Source organism: Rhinopithecus roxellana, chromosome 9 (assembly GCF_007565055.1).
Source record: "Rhinopithecus roxellana isolate Shanxi Qingling chromosome 9, ASM756505v1, whole genome shotgun sequence".
NCBI classification, from domain to species: domain Eukaryota; kingdom Metazoa; phylum Chordata; class Mammalia; order Primates; family Cercopithecidae; genus Rhinopithecus; species Rhinopithecus roxellana.
The window spans coordinates 58,588,757-58,609,957 of record NC_044557.1 but is presented as its reverse complement, the minus strand read 5'-3'; the positions used below and the strand labels follow the sequence as shown (position 1 = coordinate 58,609,957).

General features: G+C 39.7%; 1 protein-coding gene across 3 annotated transcripts in view; it reads right to left on the bottom strand.

The window, feature by feature from the left end:
- DPY19L4 (dpy-19 like 4) overlaps window positions 1-21,201 on the bottom strand; it is a 70,816-nt gene that overhangs the window by 45,861 nt on the left and 3,754 nt on the right. For 2 of the 3 annotated variants that reach the window (XM_010358604.2, XM_030937995.1), the window contains exons 2-6: window positions 19,155-19,265; window positions 9,241-9,365; window positions 5,531-5,621; window positions 4,449-4,570; window positions 4,193-4,338 (exon numbers count right to left, since the gene is read on the bottom strand). In XM_010358604.2, coding sequence (XP_010356906.1) covers window positions 4,193-4,338; window positions 4,449-4,570; window positions 5,531-5,621; window positions 9,241-9,365; window positions 19,155-19,265 — 595 coding nt within the window. The remainder of the gene's footprint in view (window positions 1-4,192; window positions 4,339-4,448; window positions 4,571-5,530; window positions 5,622-9,240; window positions 9,366-19,154; window positions 19,266-21,201) is intronic. The other variant, XM_010358605.2, reaches the window with a different exon arrangement.

The following is a 21,201-nucleotide window of genomic DNA, read 5'->3' as shown; positions in this document are numbered from 1 at the left end:
TTGGGCAGGCAGAGTGGCTCCCATCTGTAATCCCAGCACTTTGGGAGGCTGAGGCGGGTGGATCACTTGAGGTCAGGAGTTCAAGACCAGCCTGGCCAACACGGCGAAACCCCATCTCTACTAAAAATACAAAAGTTAGCTGGGTGTGGTGGCGGGCACCTGTAATCCCAGCTACTCAGGAGGCTGAGGCAGGAGAGTCACTTGAACCTGGGGGGCAGAGGTTGCAGTAAGCCGAGATCGTGCCACTGTACTCCAGCCTGGGTGACAAGAGCAAGAATCCATCTCAAAACATAACTAAATAAAATAAAATAAAAGACTTTTGGTGGGGCATGGTGGCTCATGCCTGTAATCTCAGCACTTTGGGAGGCCAAGGCGGGCGGATCACCTGAGGTCAGGAGTTTGAGACCAGCCTGGGAAACATGGTGAAACCGTGACTTTACCAAAAAAATATAAAAATTAGTCAGGCATTAGCTGGGCGCGGTGGCTCACGGCTGTAATCCAGCACTTTAGGAGGCCGAGGTGGCGGATCAGTTGAGGTCAGAAGTTCAAGAACAGCCTGGCCAATATGGTGAAACCCTATCTCTACTAAAAATACAAAAAAATTAGCCGGGTATTGTGGTATGTGCCTGTAATCCCAGCTACTTGGAAGGCTGAGGCAGGAGAATTGCTTGAACCTGGGAGGCGGAGGTTGCAGTGAGCCGAGATGGCGCCACTGCACTCCAGCCTGGGCAACAGAAAGACTCTATCTCAAAAAAAAAAAAAAAAAATTAGCCAGGCATGGTGGCATGTGCCCATAGTCCCAGCTACTGGGGAGGCTGAAGTGGGAGAATCACTGCATCCATAAGCCAGAGGGTGCAGTGAGCCACGATTGTGCCATTGCACTCCAAGCCTGAGCAACAGAATGAGACTCTGTCTCAAAATAAAAGTAAAAAAATGAATAAAATATAGACTCTGTCTCAAAATAAAAGCAAAAAAAAAAATAAATAAATAAGACTTTTTTTTTTTTTTGAGACGAAGTCTTGCTCTGTCGCCCAGGCTGGAGTGCGTGGGGAGATCTCGGCTTGCTGCAAGCTCCGCCATTCTCCTGCCTCAGCCTCCTGAGTAGCTGGGACTAGGGACTACAGGCACCCGCCACCACACCCGGCTAACTTTTTGTATTTTTAGTAGAGACGGGATTTCACCATGTTAGCCAGAATGGTCTCAATCTCCTGACCTCGTGATCCGCCCACCTCGGCCTCCCAAAGTGCTGGGATTTCAAGCGAGAGCCACTGTGCCCAGCCATAAAATATAAGACTTTCTAAACCTAGTCTATGAGTATTATTATAACTTTCTTTCTAAAAATAAATCCTAATAGAATTTTAGAAAAGTACACAGCAACTCAAAATGTCCTCTACCAGGCACTTTCTGACATAACAAAACATCATCTTGTTCTCCTAGTTGCCGGACTGGATTTTCTACACTAAAAGGAACCAAAGCTCCAACGAGAAATGGCTGTTTACAAATCTTCTGTAGCAAAAGTGCAAACCTACTCACCTTGTTGAGCCAGAAAACAAGAAAGCTTTCAAAGATTAACTAAGTTGTGTCAAAAGAACTCAGGAGCCAGCCTGAAAGGTACTCCTATTAACCAAGGTTGTGACAATTTGAGCAACAGAAGAACACTGATCATAATGGACTTAATCAATGAAATGAATTAAAACGAATCACTGAATCAATAAAAACCCATAAGTACAGAAAGATGCTTAGAAAACAGAACACCAGAATCAAAGGTTTTTGTCACTATCTGGGAAAGCTATTAAATTAATCTCTTAGAAAACCAAACACCGCATGTTCTCACTCATAGGTGGGAACTGAACAATGAGGAAACTTGGACTCGGGAAGGGGAACATCACACACTGGGGCCTATCATGGGGAGGGGGGAGGGGGGAGGAATTGCATTGGGGAGTTATACATGGTATAAATGATGACTTGATGGGTGCTGACGAGTTGATGGGTGCAGCACACCAACATGGCACAAGTATACATATGTAACAAACCTGCACGTTATGCACATGTACCCTAGAACTTAAAGTATAATAAAAATAAAAAAATAAAAAATAAAATAAAATAAATTAATCTCTTATTTAGAACTTGGTAAATTGAAATTAAGCATTTGTCCTCACTTTCTAACAGTGACTAAATTTGAAGGTAACCGGCCGGGCGCAGTGGCTCACGCTTGTAATCCCAGCACTTTGGGAGGCCGAGGCGGGTGGATCACAAGGTCAGGAGATTGAGACCACGGTGAAACCTCGTCTCTACTAAAAATACAAAAAATTAGCTGGGCATGGTGGCAGCGCCTGTAGTCCCAGCTACTCAGGAGGCTGAGGCAGGAGAATGGCGTGAACCCGGGAGGCGGAGCTTGCAGTGAGCCAAGATCGCGCCACTGCACACCAGCCTGGGCTACAGAGCAAGACTCCGTCTCAAAGGGAAAAAAAAAAAAATTTTAAAGTAACCAAAAAGCCCTGGTTAATGAAGAAAAATTCTACTTTTGAAGAATGAAGAATGTAGCTAATGAAAATAGAAAAATATAATTTTATAAACCCTAATAAAATTATTACTTTAAGGCAAATGTTATAAACTGGTGTTACAACTATTAGGTAAATGCTTAATGGCAAAAAGGACATTCATTTGGTGCTAAAACACACCACACAGATTATTCTCCAGTTATTAGAGAAAAACATAACTATTCAATGGAGAGATCAGACTGCCATTCCCCCAAACCAGCAGTCAATCTCAGCTTCACTAGGGGTTGATCAATTAAATATAACTTCTACTGTCATGGAATATGAAAAATATATAATCTAGCATATATTTCAACCAGAACTGTTTATTTTGAACCCATCAAGCCTTTACATATAATTTCCAGATTACAGAAACACAGGAGATAAAGGTAAAAGCTAAATGACACCACAGGATGCAACAAGACTTAGTCTCTTCAACATAAAAAGGGGGACTATGTTAGATTTAGAGTATCAAGGAACAGAACAACCAGATGCACTATGGAGTCCTGGATTAAATCCTGATTTGCATAAATCAGCTATATAGAGTATTTTAGGGTTAACCAGGGAAACTGTAATAAGGTCGGGTATTAGATAAGATAAAATGTTACTGAAATGTAAAGGCAGTGACAGTTGAACAGACAAAGCAGCATTAAAAAAAAAAGTATTGCAGCCAGGCGCAGTGGCTCACACTGGTAATCCCAGTACTCTGGGAGGCCAAGGCAGGTGGATCACGAGGTCAGGAGATCGAGACCATCCTGGCCAAGATGGTGAAACCCCATCTCTACTAAAAATACAAAAAAATTAGCCAGGCATGGTGGCGGGCGCCTGTAGTCCCAGCTACTCTGGAGGCTGAGGCAGGAGAATGGCGGGAACCCGGGAGGTGGAGCTTGCAGTGAGCTGAGATCGCGCCACTGCACTCCAGCCTGGGTGACAGAGCGAGACTCCGTCTCACAAAAACAAAACAAAACAAAACAAAACAAAAAAACTATTTTTTCTTTTGGTAATTTACTGATTTTAGTAAAAAATACATATACAAATACATAGATTAATATACACACACATTCACCTAGAAGAAGACCCAAAATTCAGATTCTAAGGATTAGGATGAATTTAAAAAAAAAAAAAGATCCAAAAGAATATGCTGGTATATTATGTCTCAATTTTTGCATGTAGTGGCATAAAACAACACAAATTTATTCTCTCACAAAGGCCAGCAGAGTATGGCTGGATGCTCTGCTTAGCATCCCTAAGCTAAAATCAAGGCATCAGCCAGGGCTAAAGTTTTCATCAGGGGCTTGTAGTCCTCTTACAATCTCATTGGCTACTAGCAGAATTCATTTCCTCCTTGCTTCATACCTGTAGTGGTGCAGAAAATCCTTCTCATACCTCAAATCTCTCTGACCTCTCTTTCTACACAGGCTGGAGAAAGCACTTTGGTTTTAAGGGCTCACGTGATTACACCAGGCCCACAGGGTAATCTTTCCAGTCTGTCTAATGTGCTATATAAAGTATCATAACCATGGGAATGGCATCTCATCATATTCATAGGTTCTGAGAATTAGAGTGAGGAATGTTGGGGAGGGGAGGCATTTTCAGAACTCTGACTACTATAGTCACAGAAAGTTTTTAAAAATCAATTAAAACAGCTTTCTTACCTGTTAATAATGAACCATGCAACAGTAAGCATTCCTGCTAGCCACGTTCCACTCATAAGCCAACTTGTAACAAATAAAGCAGTAACATATATTCCTTGCAATCCAAAAACAATGCCAATATAGAAATACACTGGCTCAATAATCTCCTATGTGGAAAAAACAGAAAGAGAACAAGATAATAGGATGGCATTAAATAATTCACGGATTCATGACTACATGAGAAAATAAATAATAGGGTCCAAAGAAAAATACATACATTGCTACCAGTGGCTTGGTATAAAACGCTAGCAATAAGTTCCGGATATAAAGACATTTGCTGCACTGCATTTATAGTCTTCAGAGATACAGTTTTGTTATTGTGTGTCAGTTCATAAACACCTAAAGACAGAAAGATTTTTCTCCAGATTATTTATTCTGCTTCACAGTAATTAAACATGTCATTCATTAGTCCTTAAATATTTAATATTGTTATCAAGAAAGATCCCAAATAGAATACTCCATGCTGCATTTTCCAATTTTTAAAAATTTAGCACAATAAAGAGAAATATCTATATTCTGAGACAAATCCCCACATGAAAGGTCCCAATATAGTAGAACAGAGATTATTAGAGGCTGGGAAGAGCAGAGGGGAGGGGAGGATAGGGAGAGATTGGTTAATGGATACAAAATTACAGCTAGATAGGAAAAATAACTTCTAGTATTCTGTAGTACTATAGAATGAATATGGTTAACAACAATTTAGTGTATATTTTCAAAAAGCTGAGAGTCGATTTTGGATATTCATAACGCAAGGAAGTGATATATGTCCAATGTGATGGATATGCTAACTACCCTGATTTGATGATTATACACTGTGTATAATATGAAAATATCACTCCCCATAAATATGCACAATTACTACATGTCGAGTAAAAATAAAAGGAGGAGGAAAGGTTCTAAAATAGAAGAACAATGTTTTATTTAAGAAAAATGTTGACATTATGGCCAGGCGCGGTGGCTCACGCCTGTAATCCCAGCACTTTGGGAAGCCAAGGCAGGCAGATCATGAGGTCAGGAGATCGAGATCAGCCTGGCCAACATGGTGAAACCCCGTCTCTACTAAGTACACAAAAATTAGCCGGGCGTGGTGGTGTGTGCCTTTAATCCCAGCTACTCGGGAGGCTGAGGCAGGAGAATTGCTTGAACCCGGGAGGTGGAGGCTGCAGTGAGCCGAGATCGCACCACTGCACTCCAGCCTGGGTGACAAAGCAAGACTCCATCTTGGGGAAAAAAAAAAAAAAAGAAAAGAAAAGAAAAAGGAAAATATTGTTATTAAAAATGTAACTGTGGTTATCATACCTCTTTCAAATGAAGGTGCCTTTAACATATCTTTATAATAGGAATAATAAATGGCACTGTCACCCTGAAACGTGATTTCCCGTTCAAGCTCCTAAAAGAAAATGAAATAGTTATTTAAAATTGAATTTTTTTTTTTTTTTTTTTTGAGACAGAGTCTTGCTCTGTCGCCCAGGCTGGAGTGCAGTGGTGCAATCTCGGCTCACTGCAAGCTCCGCCTCCTGGGTTCACGCCCTTCTCCTGCTTCAGCCTCCGAGTAGCTGGGACCACAGGCGCCCGCCACCACGCCCGGCTATTTTTTTGTATTTTCAGTAGAGACAGGGTTTCACTGTGTTAGTCAGGATGGTCTCGATCTCCGGACCTCATGATCCGCCCATCTTGGCCTCCCAAAGTGCCGGGATTACAGGTATGAGCTACCACGCCCGGCCCTAAGATTTAATTTTTTTTGCTTTTCAAGAGATGGAGTCTCTCCCTGTTACCCAGGCTGGTGTGCAGAGGCACAATCATGGCTCACTGAAACCTCAAATGATCCTCCCACCTCAGCCTACCCAGTAGCTAGGACTACAGGCACATGGCCAACGTTTTTTTTTTTGTTTTGTTTTGTTTTGTAAACAAGGGGGTCTCACAATGTTGTCTAGGCTGGATTTTCTGAAGTTTTCAATTTCAGCCTCTGGCCCAGCGTGGTGGCTAACGCCTGTAATCCCAGCACTTTCGGAGGCCAAAACGGGTGGATCACTTGAGGTCAGGAGTTTGAGACTAGCCTGGTTAACATGGTGAAACCCTGTCTCTACTAAAAATACAAAAATTAGCCAGGCGTCGTGGTGTGTGCCTGTAACCCCAGCTACTCGGGAGGCGGGAGAATCGCTTGAACTCAGGAGGCAGAGGTTGCAGTGAGCTGAGATCACACCACCGCACTGCAGCCTGGGACACAGAGCGAGACTCTGTCTCCAAAAATAATAACAATAATAATGAAATAAAATAAATTTCAGCCTCAATCTTCTGTCTTCCTTCTCACCTTCTAAATTCTCACCTTCCAAATTAACATATTAATAATATTTATCCTTTTATTCAAAGACATGAATTTTCTTTAATTACTTGTGGCTCCATTAATGAGGAACTTAACTTTTTAGTAATCTGGCAATAATTTTAATGAAACATTAAGGTTTAAAACGAATTGTAAATCACAAGTCATCACTTGTTATATATAATATATATCAGGAAAATCTAGAAGAAAAACCACAAGACATCCCCTAAGAATAGCAAGAATAGTAAGACAGACAATAACGAACGATAGTTGAAGTGTTAGACTCCACAATAAAAAGACAAGTTTAAGGAGAAAGTCATATTTTCTATTACTGTTCCACATCTCTATGTATCCAGAACAGCAAGTCTTTAATTAGTACTTTGCAAGAGCAACAGATACTTAATCAGTACTCTACACATGAACTTCCAGAGGTACAGCAAATCTTAAAATTCCTACAATCAGGCTAATTAGAACTAAGAATATAATAGTAAAAATAACATTAGGAGGCTTTGTGCTTTTTAGACTGAATCAAAATTTTATGAATCTATAATCTTTTAAAATCAAATGAATTATTTTTATGCATAATATGTATCAATTAATACAAAAACAAAAGATATTAGAGCACTTTTCACAAAGTTTGATCAACAGAACTTCCTAAAATGTTAATGGATGTTACCAAAAAAGAATTCTGTAGTTAAATAAGTTCTGAGAAAGACTAGATTAAACAAAGTTAAATAGCTTTATTATAAGACTTTTCAGAGTTTCAGTATATCTTATATATTGTGACTCTCCAAGAGGAAGTCTTTTCAGATCTATTTTTCCCCATCTTGAGTTTGCTATGGTCTGAATATATGTGTCCTCCTAAAATACATATGCTGAAACCTAACACCCAATGAGAAGATATTTGGAAGTGGGATATCTGGGAGGTGATTAGGTCATGAGGGCAGTTCCTTCATGAATGGGATTAATGTCCTTATAAAAGAGGCCCCACAGAGATCCCTTGCTCCTTCCACCATGTGAGGATGCAGCAAGATGATCCCTGTTATAAACCAGGAAGCAAGCCCTCACCAGACATCAAATCTGCCCATGCCTTATCTAGGACTTCTCAGCATCCAGAACTGTAAGAAATAAATTTCTGCTGTTTATAAGCCATTCTGTTGTTTATAAGCTTATGGTACTTTGTTATAGCAGTCTGAATGAACTAGGAGCTTACTGACCTAAATAAATTACTTTAAACTTTTTTTATGAATGCAAACATTTGTTTCTAAGATTTCAAAGATGTAAACTCTCAATCAGTGCTTCTCAAGTCTACTGAGTATATGAAATACCTGAAGACCTTATTCAACTGCAGATTCTGATTTTAAAGTGGAGTCTGGGCCAGGCGCGGTGGCTCAAGCCTGTAATCCCAGCACTTTGGGAGGCCGAGACGGGCGGATCACGAGGTCAGGAGATCGAGACCATCCTGGCTAACATGGTGAAACCCCGTCTCTACTAAAAAAATACAAAGAACTAGCCGGGCGAGGTGGTGGGCGCCTGTAGTCCCAGCTACTCGGGAGGCTGAGGCAGGAGAATGGCGTAAACCTAGGAGGCGGAGCTTGCAGTGAGCTGAGATCCGGCCACTGCACTCCAGGCTGGGCGACAGAGCGAGACTCCGTCTCAAAAAAAAAAAAAAAAAAAAAAAAAAAGTGGAGTCTGAGAGTCTATGATTCTGAAAAAGCTCCCAGATTCTGCCAATGCTCCTGACCCATACACAAAGCTTTGTAAAACAAAGTTCTTAATGAAGGCCTTCTAATTTTCAAAGCTTTGGTTATTCTCAGTTCTGCCTATACAACATAATCACCTAAAAATATTCATCGACATACTGATCACAGCATGTCCACTGCCTCTACCTAAGAATCTGAGAGGGAGGTTATCTTTGAAAGCTCCCTAGATGATTCTGTCATACATCCACTGTTGAGAACTGCAGTTAATCTGCATAACATTTCCAGGGAAATAATACATGCTACAGTAATAGCTAAATCAAGACAGACATAGTCATTAGTTAAATGTCTTGATGGTGTTAATTAAACCAATTGCTTTAAAATACTTGGTCAGCTTGACTAAAAAATAAGAACAACAAAAAACCCAGTTTGGGCTCAAAAATTTAAAAACTCTACAAAGCCAAGAGGACTCTGCAAACAAACTTATTCAAAAGTCAAACTATGAAATTATGAATACAACTATAGCAACTGAAGAATCTGTGGAAATATACATGATTGAAAACCAAACACTAAACACAGTAATGAGGCAAAATCTTAATACTATGTGATGCCTGTTAATCCCTTTCAACTCCCTCAAAAACATTCTAATCATGTGATCTAAAAATTAAAATATTTTAATTCTAAAACTTCCACAGATTGTTTCTGAAATGTGAACTACCTACCAAAACTATGAAAAGGCTGGCTAAACTCCCTAACATTTCACTGTCATCAAAAGTCCCTGATAAGTTAATTGCACCCTCATAGTTTTATTCTATAAAATACACTATTAAGTGTTTTAAGGTTGATACTGTAACTATATTCTCAAAACAGCTTCTGGAGCACTTTGTTCCTAATAGCCATAAATAAGACAGGACTTGTCATACTTATCATACATATATTCTGGTTCCCTGGGAAAAAAGTTTCATGTGCTCAAAATTCTTTCTTCTTACCTGCCTGTTGGAAAACCAGAATTTCCGTTCATGGTATGCTGATAAGTAGAGAGCATACATCATACCACTAGTAACCGCTGCAAGACAGCCAATGAAAATCTTTGCAAAGCGTTGAAATAATACATCTGAAAAGCATATTAAAAGTAATCAAAAGGTAATATGTACCCTTGATATGATGTGATTAAAAATGGCATTCTACCTCTATGGTTTTTGTCCCCAAAACCCACAACTCGAGTCTAATTGTGAGAAAAGCATCAGATAAATTCCAATAGAGGGGCATCCTATAAATATATCTCTCAAACCGTCAAGGTCATCAAGAACAAGAGCTTGAGAAAGTATCAAAGCCAAGAGAAGCTTAACAGACATAACAGACATAATAAGTGTCACATGGTATCATGGATGGGCTACTGGGACAGAAAAAAGACATTACGGGTCAGAAACTGTGGCACTTTGGGAGGCCAAGGCGGGCAGATCACTTGAGGTCAGGAGTTTGAGACCAGCCTGGCCAACATGGTGAAACTAAAACACAAAAATTAGCTGGGTGTGGTGGCGCACACTTGTAATCCCAGCTACACGGGAGGCTGAGGCACAAGAATCATTGAATCTGGGAGGTGGAGGTTGCAGCACGCCAAGATCACGCCACTGCACTCCGGCCTGAGGGACAGAGCGAGATTCCATCTCAAAAAAAAGAAAAGAGAAAAGGCTGGGCACATTGGCTCACGCCTGTAATCCCAGCACTTTGGGAGGCTGAGACGGGCAGATCACGAGATCAGGAGATCGAGACCATCCTGATTAACATGGTGAAACCCTGTCTCTACTAAAAATACAAAAAATTAGCCGGGTGTGGTGGCGGGCGCCTGTAGTACCAGCTACTCGGGAGGCTGGGGCAGGAGAATGCCGTGAACCTGGGAGGCAGAGCTTGCAGTAGGCCGAGATCGCGCCACTGCACTCCAGCCTGGGCAACAGAGCAAGAACCCATCTCAAAAAAATATATATATATATATACATAAGGTAAAAAATAAGGAAATCTGAATATCTGAATAACATATGATCCTAAATTAATAATAATGTATCAGTATTGCTTCATTAATTCTAACAAATGTACCATACCAACGTAAAATTTTAATAAGGAAACTCCATATGTGGGAATGTAATATAGGAACTGTATCTGCTCAATTCTTCTGCAAATCTAAAATTGTTTTAAAAATTAAAGTATAGGCTGGGCGCCATGGCTCATGTCTGTAATCCCAACACTTTGGGAGGCCAAGGCAGGTGGATCACCTGAAGTCAGGAGTTCGAGACCAGCCTGGCCAACCTGGTGAAACCTTGTCTCTACTAAAAATACAAAAATTAGCTGGGTGTGGTGGCGGGTGCCTGTAATCTCAGCTACTCAGGAGGCTGAGGCAGGAGAATCACTTGAACCTGGGAGGCGGAGGTTGCAGTGAGCATAGATTGCACCACTGTACTCCAGCCTGGGCGACAGAGCAAGACTCTGTCTCAAAAAAATAATAAAATAAAAAAATAAAATAAGATAAAATTTAAAATCTATATTCTGCAAGAGGAAAAAGTTCAAAGATCTGTGTCACAACATAAATATACTTAACACAATAGAACACTACACTTAAAAATGGTTAAGATGGGCCAGGCACAGTGGCTCATGCCTGTAATCCCAGCACTTTGGGAGGCCGAGGTGGGCGGATCACGAGGTCAGAAGATTGAGACCATCCTGGCTAACACGGTGAAACCCCATCTCTACTAAAAAATACAAAAAATTAGCCGGGCGTGGTGGCAAGCGCCTGTAGTCCCAGCTACTCGGGAGGCTGAGGCAGGAAAACACGGTGAACCTGGAGGCGGAGCTTGCAGTGAGCAGAGATCACGCCACTGCGCTCCAGCCTGGGTGACAGAGTGAGACTCTGTTAAAAAAAAAAAAAAAAAGTGGTTAAGATGAAGCTAAATGTGGTGGCTTACGCCTGTAACCCCAACACTTCCAGAGGCAGGCAGATTGCTTGAGCTCATGAGTTCGAAACCAGACTGGGTAACACGGTGAAAGCGTGTCTCTTCAAAAAATTAGCCCGTGTGGTGGCAAGTGCTTGTAATCCCAGCTACTTGGGAGGCTGAAGCAGGAGAATCGCTTTAGCCCAGGAGGCAGAGGTTGTAGTGAACCGAGATGGCACCACTGCATTCCAGCCTGGGCAACACAGCCAGAACTTGTCTCAAAAAAAAAAGAAAAAAAAAGAAAGAAAGAAAGGGTAAGATGGTACAAAACTTAGTCTATAAATATCGAAAAGTAATCCAAAGGAATGTAAGACCCAATATCTAAAAAAAGTACAGGCTCATTCAGAAATTATTTTTTTTCCTTTCAGGATTTTTTTTTTCATTGAAGAATAACTCACTATAAACCTAAAGCCATGTAAAATGTACAACTCAGTAAGTTTTGATTATCATGTTTTAAAAGATCACATACAACTGTTATATATGGACACAAACTACTTCTTTTTTAAATTTTATTTTTGTAGAGATAGGATTCTTGCCATGTTGCCCAGGCTGGTCTCAAACCTTGGTCTCAAGAGATCCTTCCACTTTGGCCTCCTAAAGTGCTGAATTACGGGCATGAGCCACTGCTGCATCCAGCCTGTAACTGCTTCTTAATGAAAGAACGTAAGACACATTTGGATTTTGTATACAAAAGATGATTCAGTCCTGCTACAGCCATTGAGTATAATAAGCATAATAAATAAAATAAGGGACTAAAGGCCTAAAACCCAGTGTTCTGTTACCGAATGACTGACAGTAAAAATCAACTTGATTTTTTTAGCTAAACTAAAATTTTAGTTATTTTTATAACATTATTAAAACATAATAGTTTGCATAGCATGTTGCAATTGTGTTATGCAAACTAGTATAGAGTAATTAAATATCGATAAATTAATAATCATATTCTAAATGTTTGAAAAACACTCTGCAATAAATCCAATATTAGCATCAATGTGATACAAGTGTTTTAAAATTTGTTTCACTGGTGTGGTGGCTCACGCCTGTAATCCCAGCTCTTTGGGAGGCTGAGGTGGGCGGATCACCTGAGGTCAGGAGTTTGAGACCAACTACAGCCAACATAGTAAAATCCCATCTCTACTAAAAATACAAAACTAGCTGGGTGTGGTGGTGCATGCCTGTAATCCCAGCTACGGGGAGGCTGAGGCAGGAGAATTGTTTGAACCCAGGAGGTGGAGGTTGCAGTGAGCTCTCACACCAGTGCACTCCAGCCTGGGCCACAAGAGCGAAACTCCATCTCAAAATAAAATAAAATTTCCAGTAGCATGTGTAAAGCATCTGGCATGGTTCCTGATATACAGTAAGAGCTCAGCAAATACTGGCTATCATTATTGTGCCACACAAGCATACCTGAAAAAATATATGAAATCATTAAAGCAATGTTGAGACAATATGAACGAACTATAAAAACTAGTAAGAAAAGTAATCTAGGGTGGCAGTTTGGCAAAAGCACTTAGAAATTTCTAAATGGATTTCCTGGGGTTTTTTTTTTCATTAAGGCTTAGACAATGGCAAATTAATCCTACTTATCAGGAACTATTATAAAAAGTATATTCAATCAATTTCTATATATAAATGCCTAACCTTAATACTACTTTTTTTTTTTTTGAGACAGAGTTTCGCTGTTGTTGCCCAGGCTGGAGTGCAATGGCATGATCTCGACTCACTGCAACCTCCGCCTCCCGGGTTCAAGCGATTCTCCTGCCTCAGCCTCCCGAGTAGCTGGGATTACAGGCATGAGCCAGCACGCCTGGCTAATTTTGTATTCTGAGTAGAGACGGAGTTTCTCCATGTTGGTCAGGCTGGTCTTGAACTCCAGACTTCAGGTGATCCGCTCACCTCGGCTTCCCAAAGTGCTGGGATTACAGGCATGAGCCACCACGTCTGGCAATAATAAATATTTTACTTTTGTAAGGAGTCAAAGATGGAGTAGACATCAAGCTTTCAGTGTTTGGCATAAGTACACGTATTTTAGAGAAAATAAGGAGCTCTGGGTCCTAGAAATTGTCTTAAAATAAAACCATTTTAGTTTGAAAATCTAAAAGGATCTGACTTTAAGCTGTTAGTCACAAACCAGACTAATCAGATAACTTCTATGTGCATCAGTCCCTTCATTTGTAAAATGGTGATCAGGCACACAAAATTAAAAACAGTTATAAAATGTCACTATCAGTAATACAGAACACAGTTAAGTAATATTTAATGCACATAAAAAAGCCAATGATATGTTGAGAAAAAAATGCAGGGTTCAATTTCACAAAAAGTGGAAAAAAAACTATAAGTACATAGAAAAAAAGCCATACTTATGCCAAAATTTTAAGAGTATTTATATCTACTGAAATTATGGATGCAGTTTTTTTATTTCCTCTACTTTCCACATTTTCTACCCTGAAAATATATTTTTGTAGTTGGGGAGGAAATACTATTTTGTAGTCGATATTTCTAGACTTATTTAATTTTCTTTCTTACATTGTATTTTTCAAATTAAAAAAAATTTTTTTTTTTGAGACAGAGTCTTGCTGCATTGCCCAGGCTGGAGTGCAGTGGCGCAATCTCGGTTCACTGCAAACACCACTTCTCAGGCTTAAGCAATCCTCCTACCTCAGCCTCCCAAGTAGCTGGGACTATAGGCATGCACCACAACATTCTCAGCTAATTTTTTTTTAAAATTTTTTTGTGGAGATGAGGTCTCGCTATATTGCCTAGGCTTTAATTTTTTTTTTTTTTTTTTTTTTTGGAGTCTCATCTGTTGCCCAGGCTGGAGTGCAGTGGCACATTCTCGGTTCACTGCAATCTCCACCTCCTGGATTTAAGCAATTCTTGTGTCTCAGCCTCCCAAGAACCTGGGACTACAGGTGTGCACCACCACGATTGGCTAATTTTTTTATTTTTTTATTTTTTGTTGAGATGAAGTCTCACTATATTGCCTAAGCTTACATTTTTTGTTTGTTTTTTTGTGATGGAGTCTCCTCTGTCACCCAGGCTAGAGTGCAGTGGCACAATCTTGGCTCACTGCAACCTCCACCTCCCAGGTTCAAGTGATTCTCATGCCTCAGCCTCCCACGTAGCTAGAACTACAGGCATGCACTGCCACATTTGGCTTTTTTTTTTTTTTTAGTAGAGACAGGGTTTCGCCATGTTGGCCAGGCTGGTCTCAAACTCCTGACCTCAAGTGATACGCCTGTCTCGGCCTCCCAAAGTGCTGGGATTACTGGTGTGAGCCACCAGTCCTGGCCAAAATATTTTTAATACACGATATTCATTTCTCTCCTAAGCAAAACATACTCACTCCTTCTCAGGAGAGAACCTGAGAGCAGTTTACTCAATCTGTAGTTAGGGGCTCAAATGTCATTTATTTCAAGACCTGAAGAGTTAAGAGTTATTTTAAATCTAGGCTGGCAGTTCAACAGTACGCTCTCTCAAAAGCTTAACTAGCAATTCTTCTATGTATTTACCTAACAGAAATGAAAACATATGTTCAAGGAAACCAGTACAGGAATGTTCATAGCATTCTTATTCATAACAACTAAATACTAGAAACAACCTAAATGTCCAACAAGAGGAACAAGGATAAACAATTATGGTACAGTCATGCCCTGCACAATGACATTTCAATCAACAATGGACTGCATATATGATGGTGGCCCTATAAGATTGTAATACCGTATTTTTACTGTACCTTTTGAGTTTAGATATATTTAGATACACAAATGCTTACCATTGTGTTACAACTGCCTACAGTATTCAGTACAGTAACATACCGTACAGGTTTGTAGCCTGGGAGGAATAGGCTATACTACATAGCCTAGGTGTGTAGTAGGCTGTACCATCTAGTTTGTGTGAATATGACAAAATCACCTAATGGTGCATTTCTCAGAACATATCCCTGTCATTAAGCAACACATGACTATATATTCAAACACTGGAATATACTTAACAATAAAGGGAAATGAACTATTGAGATACACAACATGGATGAATTTCAAAATGATTATATTTTTATTTTTTATTTTTATGAAATAGGGTGTCATTCAGTCACCCAAACTAGAGTGCAGTGGCATGATCATGGCTCACCAGAGCCTCAATCTCATGGGCTTAAGTGATCCTCCCGCCTCAGCCTCCCAAGTAGCTGAAACTACAAGCACGTGCCACCATGCCTGGCAAATTTTTATATTTTTTGTAGAGATGGGGTTTCGCCTTGTTGCTCAGGCTGGTCTCAAACTCCTGCACTCAAGCAAACCTCCTGCCTCGGCCTGCCAACATGCTAGGATTACACACATGGCTAACAAGCGTGAGCCAATGCACCCAGCCACAAAATATTACATTTTTCAAAGATAACATACTGAGCTGAATGAAAGAATTTGGACACTGAAGCACGTATGATTCCATTTATAATGAAGTTCTAGAACATATGAAATTATTCAGTAGTGATAACTATCAAAACAATAGGAATGAGGTACAAGGAAACTTTCAGAGATAATGGTAATGTTCTATAGTTTGTTTTGCCTGCATTCACATGTCAAAATGCATTTAATTAAACAACTAAGAATCTGTGCATTTAATTGTATGTTAATTATACTTCACTTTTAAACAATTAAATCACTCATTTTGCAAAGAAAAGTTTTATTGATTTACCTACTTGATTTCAGTCAGCTCCATGTTCCAGTAACTATAGCTACAAATTATTCTAGATATGCCACGCTCAAAGGCTAAATTGCACATCTTTTCTAGATATGCCTTCTCAAAGGCTTCATTATACATAGTTTGAGTTTATTAAACTTTTGTGGGCCAACAGCTTTAGTTCTTTTTGTCTAAGTCCTGTGTCCAACAAGATTTAGTAGGAACTACCTTAATTTATTCACACATTTTAACAAATTGTACAATAGCTATGCCCTTGATTTGACCTTTGCACTAAGGACTCATCTTAATCAGCCTTTGTTACTCAAAGCATTTCTCTTTTTTTTTTTTTTTTTTTTTGAGACGGAGTCTTGCTCCGTCACCCAGGCTGGAGTGCAGTGGCACAATCTCGGCTCGTTGCAACCTCCACCTCCCAGGTTCAAGCGATTCTCCTGTCTCAGCCTCCCAAGAAGCTGGGACTACATGCGCCCGCCACCATGCCCGGCTAATTTTTGCATTTTTTTAGTAGAGACGGGGTTTCACCATGTTAGCCAGGATGGTCTCAATCTCCTGACCTCGTGATTCACCCGCCTCAGCCTCCCAAAGTGCTGTTATTACAGGCTTGACCCACCGTGCCCGGCCTCCCATTTCGTGATTTTAACTTTTATTGGTTGAAAAAGACAAATGGCTTTTTCTTTTCTTTTCTTTTTTTTTAAATAAAGACAGGGTCTCACTATGTTGTCCAGGATGGTCCTGAACTTCTAATCTCAAGCAATCCTCTGCCTCAGCTTCCCAAAGTGCTGGGATTACTGGCTTGAGCCACCTTGCCTGGTTTATAAACTGTTCTCACTTCAACATTACAAGTCCCAGAATTTTGGAATTCTCTATTTTCTTCTTCATTCCCACTTACAAATAGACCAATTCCATTCTAAACTCAGATCTCTTTCCTATAGTCAAATGCAGCTGTTAATACCAAAGGCACTCTAGTAACATTCTGTTTTGCAATCTCATTACCTAAAATGATAGAAAAAAATAGTATTGTCAACTATTCACAGGAAACAGTATTATCAAATGTTTTGTCATGATGTAATATAGATCTTCATTTTTCCAGCTCCCAAATATAGTTTTCTTGTAGCCAGCCCCTCAACTATTACCCACAGCCTTTATCTTGAGCAAATTTATATACAGGCCTCAACTTTCAGTGCAGAGGAAGCAGTATGAGAAAGCTGTTTAGCCCTTAAGGATGATACATTCTCCAAACCCATCTTTAGATATGGTTATAGAAGAAAATGGAAGAGAAAAGATCTCCAGAGTGCAAAATCAAGGACCATGGAGAACAATGAATTGGGAAACAATTCCCCAGGAACACAACTGGGGCATAAACACAACAGATTCCTTCTCCCAGAGTAAGGGGATATCCTGTCCCTGTCCAACAATGTATACTGAGCGGGGGGATGTGCAGAAAAGAGTTAACACAGCCGGTCTGAGAACACTTTCCTGAGAAAGGCCTGCTTGCAGGCGGATCACCTGAGGTCAGGAGGTGACCAGCCTGGCCAACATGGTGAAACCGTGTTTCTACTAAAAACACAAAAATTAACCAAGTGTGGTGGCACATGCCTATAATCCCAGCTACTTGGGAGGCTGAGGCACAAGAATTGCTTGAACCCAGAAGGTGGAGGTTGCAATAAGCAGAGACTGCACCATGGCACTCCTGCCTGGGTGGCAGGGTGAGACTCTGTCTCAAGAAAGAAAAAAAAAAAGAGAAAAAAGAAAAAAAGAAAGCCCTGCTTACAAGGTAGGCTCTCTTGGCTGGCATCTAGGAACTTCAATTTCAGGAGAGTTCCCACCATTCTCTAACTGATAACAGTGCCTATCCTCTTTGTACAAATAATGTAGTTTATGATTTCTTTCTGGGAGTCAAGAATTTTGGTACATGGTAGGCAGAGGATACCTACATGACTAGCCCCCAATAAAAACCCTGAGCACTGAATCACTAATGAGCTTCCCTGGTAGATAAAACTTTACAAATGTCACAATTTGATGCTGAAGGAATCAGGCCCATCCTGTGTGACTCTACTGCAGTGGAAATTTGGAAGCCTATGCCTGGTTTCTTGCAGATTTCACCACAATAGGTCTTTTCACTTTGCTGATTTTGTTTTATATTATTTGCTATAATAAATCATAGCCGTAGGCTGGACACAGTGGCTCATGCCTATAATCTCAGCACTTTGAGAGGCTGAGGTAGGTGGATCACTTGAGGTCAGGAGTTCGAGACCAGACTGGCCAACATGGGGAAACCCCGTCTCTACCAAAAAAACAAAAATTAGCCAGGCATGGTGGTGTGAGCTACTCAGGAGGCCGAGGCAGGAGAATTGCTTGAACCCAGAAGGCGGAAGTTGTAGTGAGCTGAGATCATGCCACTGAACTCCAGCCTGGGTGACAGAGCGAGACTCTGTCTCAAAAATCAATCAATCAATCAATCATAGCTGTAAATACAACTTCATTCGGAAACTTGTGAGTCCTTCCAGCTAATAACGAAACATGGGGGTGGTCTTGGGAGCCCCTGACACAAAACAGATAACCTGTCTGTTTAGTTCATAGATCTCTGGATTAGAACGAGTCATAGCCGGCCCTGATGTGGATAAGCCCAGGATGAAGGCTGTGACTAGATAAGGCAGAGTCTTAGGGTGTGGGAAAAAGTAAGTGTATTTTGTCTGAGGGAGGGAAATAAATCACAAGGACAGGATGTGGTAAACTATATTATTATTCACAACTATTTTCTCCTTCCCAGTAAAAAGATTATATATCCCTTCCCACTACCATGTGGACCTGGAACACTTCCCTGTAATGAAAATATACTTCACATCCCATCGTCTAAACTGATTATATGACTTGCTTGGGTCAATAAAAGGTGCGTACAAGTGATAGTGTGCTAGGTCAGCAGAAACTTTAAGAGGCATTGCATGATTCTGCCTCCTCTTTTCCTATGTCACAAGAAAAATCTTTTCCAAATAGGGACTATTCCCCTTCACAACACATAAAATTATGACAGCCAAACTACAGCCACAACATGTAATATTAATTAGAAATAAATGTTTGTCATAAGCCAGTGAGATTTGGGGGTTGTTCAAAACCTAGTGAAAGCTGAGCATATACTTAATCTCAAAATATGTATATTTAAAATATTAATATACTCTCTAACGTAAACTATTTTTGTAGTAGCACAAATTCCAAGACTAACTTACGTTTTGGAACTCTTTCAGGAGCTGGAATGTCACTGATTTTCTCTTCTTTGGCAGATTCCTTATTTTCTGAAGACTTTGGCTTTTTTCTTTGGCGCAGCTCTACAGGTGGTCCTTAAAATATTTAAGACATTATTGCAATGTGTGTATAGAATTATTTTGATCTGTATCCTGAGCCAATTAACCTTTATTATTCTAAAGCAAAAGTACCATTGAGACCATTAGCATCAAAGATAACCTTTTCATAATTATTTTGGCACCCCTGCAAAATTTTCTTTTGTCCAAAAAAAAAGACAATTTTAAGTTCCACTCCCCAATTTGTGTTTTGACAATCCTAGTAGTAAACCAATGCGCTCTTCTCCCAAGATGATGCAATTTTCAAAACATCCCAAAATAAGTAAGCTCTTTTCCAAATTAGAGTCAAGGTATTATTCAGCTCATAATTCTAGTTACATTAAAGTATCAAATGCATAACTCATGGTTTAAGTGTTTTGTAAAAATCAAAACATAACACATTATCATAAACTACACTTCTTTGTTTAAATAACCCTGAAAGCTCTGCAGAATTTCAGTGCTGTGTTATCATTAGCATTGTACAATCTTTTAGATTTAGGGATTAGAAAATAGGCTGAACCTACAAAGATACTTATATATGAGAAGGTCTCAAAATAATTTCCCAGGATTAGACTAGCTTCCTCTTCTAGCTCCAGTTTTAGAAAATGTGATGCAGAAGTTACCTCCAAACTAGTAAACTAAACTCCAAGTTAAACAGGAATGTACTATGTACAATTTATACTTTTCCTCCCTAGAATTAATCATCTCGTGGGATAGATTACGATACTATAAGTACAGAGTGTTCCTGCCAAGTTATAAAGTGGTACAATAATTTATCTTTCTCATGGAAGTGGAAGACAGTTTTTTCCTTTCTCTTAGTAATAACTTCAGGCTATGAAATGTGAAAATAAACATAGAAGTCAAAGAAGGAGAAATGAATCAGTTGCTGCTGATCAGATGTATGTTCTTAGCTTTACTGTGGAAAATGAATAAAATAAACATATTTTAAAATAGCTTCATAGCAAACTTACATGCTCATTAAAATATCTTTAAACACTGACATAGTGAGAAAAAAAGCTGTACATTTAATGGATTCAGACTGATGAATCTAATGTTTACTCATTTCTATACTACCATTTATTCTGTAGTCACATTAAGTAGTGAAATCAATGAAAATATTTTAAAATGACATTATTAGGCCAGACATGGTGGCTCACGCCTGTAATCCCAACACTTTGGGAGGCCAAGGTGGGTGGATCACCTGAGGTCAGGAGTTCAAGACCAGCCTGGTCAACACGGTGAAACCCCGTCTCTACTAAAAATACAAAAATTAGCCGGGTGTGGTGGTGCGCTCCTGTAATCCCAGCTACTTAGGAGGCTGAGGCAGGAGAATCACTGGAACCCAGTAGGTGGAGTTGCAGTGACCCAAGATCGTGCCACTGCACTCTAGCCTGGGTGACAGAGGGAGACTCCGTCTCAAAAACAAAATGAAACAAAACAAAAAAACAAAAAATGGCATTATTAGAAAAACGTAACCCAGACTTTGAGTATTTATACATATAAATCTAGGTCAATTAGTAAATATCACTATATTTCTTCCTCATTATGCCTCTTTAATATTCCCCTGCTCTGGGTTAAAGTAAAAGTTAGAAGCAGTCATCAAGAACGAATATTTATGCAAAATCAAATAAAGTCTTCCAAAGCAAATTATTGTTTTTAATTTTATTTTAAAAGAATACAAGGGGAAAATACAACCGCAAGAACCTTCCTTTGTAGGTACACCTGCATAATTAATCACATAACAGCACTGGACTTTAAAACATTTAATTGGATAATTTCAGAAATCAAATTAACAAATCTATTGAGATAGTCAACAGATATATTATAAGTGACCAATGGGCTAGGTAAGTGGGTCTTTCCCATTAGAGTCTAAAAATACACACTTAGTGATAAATTAGGAGGGGAATAGTCACATAAAACGTGTTCTTACAAAAAA